The sequence below is a fragment of the Sphaeramia orbicularis genome, chromosome 20 (assembly GCF_902148855.1).
Source record: "Sphaeramia orbicularis chromosome 20, fSphaOr1.1, whole genome shotgun sequence".
NCBI lineage: Eukaryota > Metazoa > Chordata > Actinopteri > Kurtiformes > Apogonidae > Sphaeramia > Sphaeramia orbicularis.
The window spans coordinates 22,726,143-22,733,915 of record NC_043976.1 but is presented as its reverse complement, the minus strand read 5'-3'; the positions used below and the strand labels follow the sequence as shown (position 1 = coordinate 22,733,915).

General features: G+C 35.4%; 2 protein-coding genes across 2 annotated transcripts; both read right to left on the bottom strand.

Annotated features, from left to right (window-relative positions):
* Positions 1-240: 240 nt before the first annotated feature.
* Positions 241-1,945, bottom strand: LOC115411722 (complement C1q-like protein 2). The gene is made up of 4 exons (XM_030123938.1): positions 1,681-1,945; positions 1,046-1,108; positions 742-870; positions 241-521 (listed from the first exon to the last, which is right to left on the bottom strand). Exons 1-4 carry the CDS (start codon positions 1,943-1,945, stop codon positions 241-243), a joined length of 738 nt encoding a protein of 245 aa, XP_029979798.1.
* A 1,909-nt stretch (positions 1,946-3,854) lies between these two features.
* Positions 3,855-6,551, bottom strand: LOC115411721 (complement C1q-like protein 2). Its single transcript, XM_030123937.1, has 4 exons — positions 6,380-6,551; positions 4,737-4,799; positions 4,465-4,593; positions 3,855-4,244 (listed from the first exon to the last, which is right to left on the bottom strand). The coding sequence occupies exons 1-4, from the start codon at positions 6,549-6,551 to the stop codon at positions 3,964-3,966; spliced, it is 645 nt and encodes a 214-aa protein (XP_029979797.1). The 3' UTR covers positions 3,855-3,963.
* Positions 6,552-7,773: the final 1,222 nt, after the last annotated feature.

Here is a 7,773-nt window from a genome sequence, read left to right as displayed (position 1 = left end):
ACTGAAGTTATCTCACAGCAATAAAACCAATATCATAACCCATGACTTGTTTATAAATTGCACAAATGTGTGTTGACATTAACTAGAGCAACTAACAAGATAATACAGTTATTAAGAAAACTGATGATGAAATCAAACTTTATTTGAACATGGAAATGCATGATGGCAGTTGTTTACAATACAGCAGTGTGAAGAAAAATGGCTTCACTGAATTCATTGTGGGTGTGAACAGCTTTCCAATCACACAGGAAAAAGCAGAAATCCACTGAAAGTATTACGATTATGAACATCATCATATATTTCATGACCTCCAGGTAGGACCAAGTAGACCACATCCCCCTTTTCCAGCTGAAAAACGAATGCATTTGTAATCCTGCCACTTGAAGTACTGTCTCTATCATAGTTCCAAGATACTCTCTTGCCATTGAGATAGACTTGAACACCTAATGCTGCATTCACGTTGTTATTAATTGCAGAGAATCTGAAGTAGTAAACTCCTCGGATTGGGGCAGTGAAAATACCTGCGTCAAAGGAGAAAATCAGTGAAAATCATCTCACACCTAAACTAAATAAATACTGAACACACTGCACATGAAGTAAAACAGGTGAAATATCAAGACATTAGATTATTCTAATATGGATAAATATGGAGAGGTGATGAACAGATGGTGGTAATAATCAAATGGAAATAGAAAATCTAGCATTAAAATATTTCTAAGTTCAGGATCAGTAGAAACGCACCTGTGTTTGGGTTGTAGGCCTGGCCAAAGTTGGTGAAGACTTTAGTGAACTTCAGAGTGATGTCGGTATTCAATGGACCAGTGGTTCCTGCATCAGTCAGACCAAATGAGAACGCCACCTTTGGACGTTCTGAAAAATATGGACAGACAGACAGACAGACACTTAGTTGTTTGTAAACATTTAAATGAAAGGGATTGTGGATCTTTCATAAAACTATTCATCTTTTTCCTTAAACATTTTTCACATTTTGTCAGGTCCTCTGAAGTCTTTGGGTTTTTTTTTCTTTTAATGTTAAACAGTTTACCTGCATTCTCTCTCTTCAGTTCTTCCACCTCTGTTTCACTGGAGCTTAATCTGGCCTCCAATACTGTAAGAACATTTTGTATCATTAATACAATGTAGATTTATTGCTGTTTATATTTATTTGAGTGATTTCACTAAAAACTAACGTGTGCTCTTATTTTCACTGGCTTTTATTCTATCCCTCAGATCTGTAGAAAAGGACATATTTACCATGTAAAGTCATTTATAGAATACATATATACTGTTCATGTATTTCATAAATCATTAAGTTTGGCTGATATTAGTGTGATATTTTAATGACCTCAGTTCATACTCATGCTTGAACAGAGACTTACCTGCATTCTCTCTCTTCAGTTCTTTCACCTCTGTTTCACTGGAGCTTAATCTGCTCTCCAATACTGTAAGAATATTTTGCATTAAAACACATTAGTTTCATAGTCTAACAAATATGGATTTACTTCATATTTATTCAGGGAGATATTTTCCTGTATTATCACTTTCATTTGGGCCTATGTCTCCAACAGTTCATTTGTGTGAGCTGCATAAATTTTATAATTACTGTATTTATGATTTTATTAATAGAATTTGTGAAGAAGAGAATAACAAACATTTCTGAGTGTATAATATATGCATCACCTGTTGTCTCTCGTTCCAGGTTCTCTATCTTGGTCTTGCTGTAACTCAGATCCACCTCTTGTTTTATCACCATGTCTCTCAGCTCCTTCAGCTCAGTCCAGATGTCAGGACTGGTGTTTTTCTGTCTGTTCTCATTAATCTCAGACTGTTCATCAGTTTCCTCTGTGAACTTGGATTCATCATATCCTCCATTCTTTTCTTGAGCCCATGTCCAGTTTAGACAGAGCAGAAAAACCAGGAAAACATCAACTCTGTGGAATCTCATCTCTGCACAAAACAACACACAGCTTGACATGAGTTGCTGAGTTTCCCTCTTTATATACATGTGAGGCAGGTCACTGAAATACAGCCTGAGAATTCAACAGATGTGTTCCATACCAAAATAAAAAAAAATGTTGGAGCTCAGAGTTGAATGTCCTGCTTTGTGTATTTCATTTAACAGAGTAACTTCCCTGAAAACTGGAAAAGACAGTGTTGCTTTTGTAGTTTAATCACTTTAAAAACTTTGCTCTCTTTGCTGCATTTTGTTAAAATAAACCAACATGTTAATAACTTGAAAATGAGATAGCTTTTATAGATCAGTGTGGGGTTTAAATCTGACATTAATGATTTACACTGATGTGCATGTGCTTTGTGTCTGCAGTATATACAGACTCTACGTGGCATTAGTGTTTTCCTTTTCTTGAAGTGTGTGAGTGTGTTGAAGGTGAATAAGACACTGACTACGTCTACGACACTCCTAACTCCAACACTCTCCACCCTCCTCTGGACAACGGTAAACTCATACAGTAACACAACACACTACTGTTCTATTGTGTTCTTTTATTGTTTGCAGTGTATTGTGCAGTACTCTTACTATTGTTATTACTGACATTTGTTTATTCTGTCGTAGAATTTGTATTAATAAAGTGACTTTGGATTAAGGTTATTATCATTGATGAAAACTAACGAAATGACAAAAACTAGAATTGTAAAAACATTGTCGTTAACTGAAATAAATAAGAAATATAATTAAAAGAAAAAAAAAACGATAACTAACTGAAACTGTATTGTGTGCTTACAAAACTAACTAAAACGTATAAAAATTACGGATAAAATTCCCTTCATTTTCGTTTTTGTCAATGTCGGATTGATATGAAATCCATTTATTTCCCTCAAGCAATTTTAGCTGCTGGCACCATATGATATTTAACGGTCCGTCACTTCTCGTCACTTGTCGTTTAGAGTCGACTTTTCGTCCCCACTCTACCTGGAAACATGGAGACTAGAGTTGGGAGAAAGCAGCAGAGTCCTGTATGAGATTTATTTGAATTTGACGGTGAAGAACATAACACATATAAAGACACTAAAACTAAACTAAAACGAAGCATTTAGAAAATAACAAAAACTAATAAAAACTAGCAAACCTGCTCTAAAAACGAATTAAAACTAACTGAATTAGGGAAAAAAAGTCAAAACTAAACTATAATGAAAAATCCAAAATTATTATAACCTTGCTTTGGATACTGTGAAAAGTGCTATACCAGGGATGTCAAACTCATTTTAGGTCAGGGGTCACATACAGCCCAGTTTGATCTCAAGAAGTAAAATAACAGCATAATGAACTATCAATAATAATCAATATATATGTTCACACAAATGCTATTTTTTTCTTTTTTTTCTGCATCTTTAATTTGTTTGATTTTCTTTTCCTCTTCTCTCTTTCTGACTTCATTTTGAGTTAACTGGCTTGTATAAATATTATCTTCTCTGTTCTCAGTAGAAATACACAGTATGAGTATAGTATATGAGTATGAGTATAATCTGTGCCTCTAATCTGACTTTTCCATTGTTACCATCTGCTTCGTTATATTTAATCCCAACCACAAAAATGCACATACACATTGATTTAGATTTTATTAGCACTCATATTTTTATAGTGTACATACAGTCAGATCCAAATATATTTATGACAAAACAGTTATTAAGTAATTCAGTAATTCATATTAGTGCATCCAAGCATACTCAGTGTATTCTATGTGAAGAATCATTTAGACCACATGTCCAGGTTCTAACTGAAGTTATCTCACAGCAATAAAACCAATATCATAACCCATGACTTGTTTATAAATTGCACAAATGTGTGTTGACATTAACTAGGGCAACTAACAGTTATTAAGAAAACTGATGATGAAATCAAACTTTATTTGAACATGGAAATGCATGATGGTAGTTGTTTACAATACAGCAGTGTGAAGAAAAATGGCTTCACTGAATTCATTGTGGGTGTGAACAGCTTTCCAATCACACAGGAAAAAGCAGAAATCCACTGAAAGTAGTGTGATTATTAGTATCACCCCATACAGCATGTTTTATGGGTAAGACCAAGTAGACCGCATCCCCCTTTTCCAGCAGAAGAACCAACACATTTGTAACCCTGACGTACTGAGTTCTGCTGCCTTCAGAGTCCCAAGATACTCTTTGGCCATTGAGATAAAGAGTAGCACCGTCCCACATACTGAGGCCGTTATTCATTGCAGAGAATCTGAAGTAGCAAACTCCTCGGACTGGAGCAGTGAAAATACCTGCATTGAAGAAGAACATCAGTGAAAATCATCTCACACCTAAACTAAATAAATACTGAACACACTGTACATGAAGTAAAACAATTGAAATATCAAGAAATTAGATTATTCCAATATTGATAAATATGGACAGATGATGAACAGATGGTGGTAATAATCAAATGGAAATAGAAAATCTAACATTCAAATGTTTCTAAGTTCAGGATCAGTAGAAACGTACCTGTGTTTGGGTTGTAGGCCTGGCCAAAGTTGGTGAAGACTTTAGTGAACTTCAGAGTGATGTCGGTATTAAATGGACCGATGTCTCCTGCATCAGTCAGAGCAAATGAGAACGCCACCTTTGGACATTCTGAAATAATATGGACAGACAGACGGACACAGAGTTGTTGTATGTAAACATTTAAATTAAAGGGATTGCAGCTCATTCATAAAACACATTTTGTCAGGTCCTCTGAAGTGTTTGTTTTTTTGTTTCAATGTTAAACAGTTTACCTGCATTCTCTCTCTTCAGTTCTTCCACCTCTGTTTCACTGGAAGTTAATCTGGCCTCCAATACTGTAAGAACATTTTGTATCATTAATACAGTGTAGATTTATTGCTGTTTATATTTATTTGAGTGATTACACTAAAAACTTACCTGTGCTCTGATTTTCACTTGCTGTCATTCTATCCCTCAGATCTGTAGAAAAGGACATATTTACCCTGTAAAGCCATGACCTCAGTTCATACTCATACTTGAGCAGATACTTGTGTTCTCTCTTTATAGTTTTATGTTTGTACAGACAAACATTTATCTGTGTTCTCACTTTCAACATTCTTCAGTCTGGTCTGTAAGGTCAACAGTTCTGCTGCCTGAGCTGTAAGTTTAATACTGGTTCTTTACATTAATTTATCAGAAGAATATTAATGATTGATTAAAATAAAAATGAAAACATATGAATTACTGTGTAAGATTTGTGTAATTTACCTGCATTCTCTCTCTTCAGTTCTTCCACCTCTGTTTCACTGGAGCTTAATCTGGCCTCCAATATTGCAAGAACATTTTGTATCATTAATATAATGTAGATTTATTGATTGATCACACTAGAAACTTACCTGTGCTCTTATTTTCACTGGCTGTTATTCTATCCCTCAGATCTGTAGAAAAGGACATATTTACCATGTAAAGCCATTTATAGAATACATATATACTGTTCATGTATTTCATTAATCATTAAGTTTGGCTGATATTAGTGTGATATTTTAATGACCTCAGTTCATACTCATGCTTGAGCAGATACTTACCTGCATTCTCTCTCTTCAGTTCTTTCACCTCTGTTTCACTGGAGCTTTATCTGGTCTCCAATACTGTAAGAACTTTTTACATTAAAACAAATTATTTTCATAGTCTACCGAATATGGATTTACTTCATATCTATGCAGGGAGATATTTTCCTGTATTATCACTTTCATTTTGCCTACAGGGTGGGGAAGCAAAATTTACAATATTTTGAGGCAGGGATTGAAAGACAGTGTATGACCAATTAGTTTATTGAAAGTCATGAGAATTTATTTGCCACAAGAAATTTACATAATAGAAAATGTTTTTATTCTATGTGTCCTCCTTCTTTCTCAATAACTGCCTTCACACGCTTCCTGAAACTTGCGCAAGTGTTCCACAAATATTCGGGTGACAACTTCTCCCATTCTTCTTTAAAAGTATCTTCCAGACTTTCTCGTAATAGTTTTGGTCATAGTCATTCTCTTCTTTCCATTATAAACAGTCTTTATGGACACTCCAACTATTTTTGAAATCTCCTTTGGTGTGACGAGTGCATTCAGCAAATCACACACTCTTTGACGTTTGCTTTCCTGATTACTCATATGGGCAAAAGTTTCTGAAAAGGTATGGATAATAGTGTTAGGTATGATTATGACATCAATATATGTTTGGTTTCAAAACAATTGACGTAGTGCCTGCTGAGAAAAAACAACTAAATGTTCATTGTAAATTTTGCTTCCCCACCCTGTATGTCTCAAACGGTTCATCTGTGTGAGCTGCATAAATTTCATAATTACCTTATTTATTCATTTATCAATACAGTTTTTGAAGAAGAGGATAACAAACATTTCTGAGTGTATAATATATGCATCACCTGTTGTCTCTCGTTCCAGGTTCTCTATCTTGGTCTTGCTGTAACTCAGATCCACCTCTTGTTTTATCACCATGTCTCTCAGCTCCTTCAGCTCAGTCCAGATGTCAGGACTGATGTTTTTCTGTTTGTTCTCATTAATCTCAGACCGTTCATCAGTTTCCTCTGCTAACATGGATTCATCATTCCCTCTACTTTCTTCTTGAGCCCATGTCCAGTTTAGACAGAGCAGAAAAAACAGAAATTTCTGAAACCTCATCTCTTCAGAAAATGCGATGCAGCTTGATATGAGATGTGCATTTCCTGTCTTTATATACACGTGAGGCAGGTCAATGAAGTACAACCTGAGGGTTCAACAAATGTGTTCAATGCCAAAAAAAGTAAACTAAGTTGAATTTTTTGTACATAGTTACTAATTTGAAATCTATCCAGACTCTTAGCTGTTGATTTTTGTTGATTTGTTGATTTTAGGAATTTCAGCTGATGATTTGTGTCTCAGTCTATCTCTGTCTTTAGTCATGATCATGGACACAGTGGACAATATTACACCTCATACATTTGTCATAGAAGTTATTTCACTGCAGGCTAATAGTTTGTTACAATAGTTCATTCTTTGTGGTTGGTGAGAGGTTTTTCAGTGGGGGATTGAAGATGAAGGCTGTTAAAGCTGGATCCAGCTCAGACCAGACCCTGGGCTGTTATGTGTTATATAATATTTGTGTTTGTACATGAAGGAGGGGGGGTGATAGTTGTTCTGTGAAGGGACGACCTTGGCTCTTTATTGGTCAGTGCTGGCTCGCTGTAAACAAGAGTGATGGTCGAGTGGACAGAATGCTGAGAGTCTGCACTCAAGGAACAGGCTTTTCCAAGGTACAACATTTACTTATTAACACTTAGATACTAAAAAATTAATAATTTAACCAAACTCATGCTGGGGGAATTTTTCCACTGATGTGTTTACGCATGTTTAATCTCAAACTATCTGAGTACATGGCAGACTTCCACCTCTGGATATCTGTCTGCAGCTGCCCCTACCCTCACTCATTCACACACACTCACAGACTAAGCATTTGCTAACGCCGCCACTGTTGGGATATTCATGTGTCAACACAGTCATCATATCACAAACGGATGAGCAAGTGGGTTAAAGAAAGCATCAGAGTTCATAAAATGTTGCATTTCACATTGAGTTTCAGTTTATTGTCATTACACATGTACAATTAAAAGGCAATGAAATGCAATTTAGCATCTAGCCAAAAGTGCAATAAGCAGCAAATGCAGCAGGTACAGAATATAACATATTAACAATATCTACACTATGCATAATGGTCATAATATGTGCAGATGTGAGTGCAATGGACACATATACAGAATGAGTATAAAGGACATAAGGCACA

Coding starts and splice junctions, on each gene's coding strand:
- LOC115411722 (XM_030123938.1), bottom strand. CDS start 1,945: ATGAGATTCCACAGAGTTGATGTTTTCCTGGTTTTTCTGCTCTGTCTA. Junction 871..1,045: donor ACTGAAGAGAGAGAATGCAG/GTAAACTGTTTA, acceptor CATATTTTTCAG/AACGTCCAAAGGTGGCGTTC. Junction 522..741: donor GGCCTACAACCCAAACACAG/GTGCGTTTCTAC, acceptor CCTTTGACGCAG/GTATTTTCACTGCCCCAATC.
- LOC115411721 (XM_030123937.1), bottom strand. CDS start 6,551: ATGTTAGCAGAGGAAACTGATGAACGGTCTGAGATTAATGAGAACAAA. Junction 4,800..6,379: donor CCTGGAACGAGAGACAACAG/GTGATGCATATA, acceptor ATGTTCTTACAG/TATTGGAGGCCAGATTAACT. Junction 4,594..4,736: donor ACTGAAGAGAGAGAATGCAG/GTAAACTGTTTA, acceptor ATATTATTTCAG/AATGTCCAAAGGTGGCGTTC.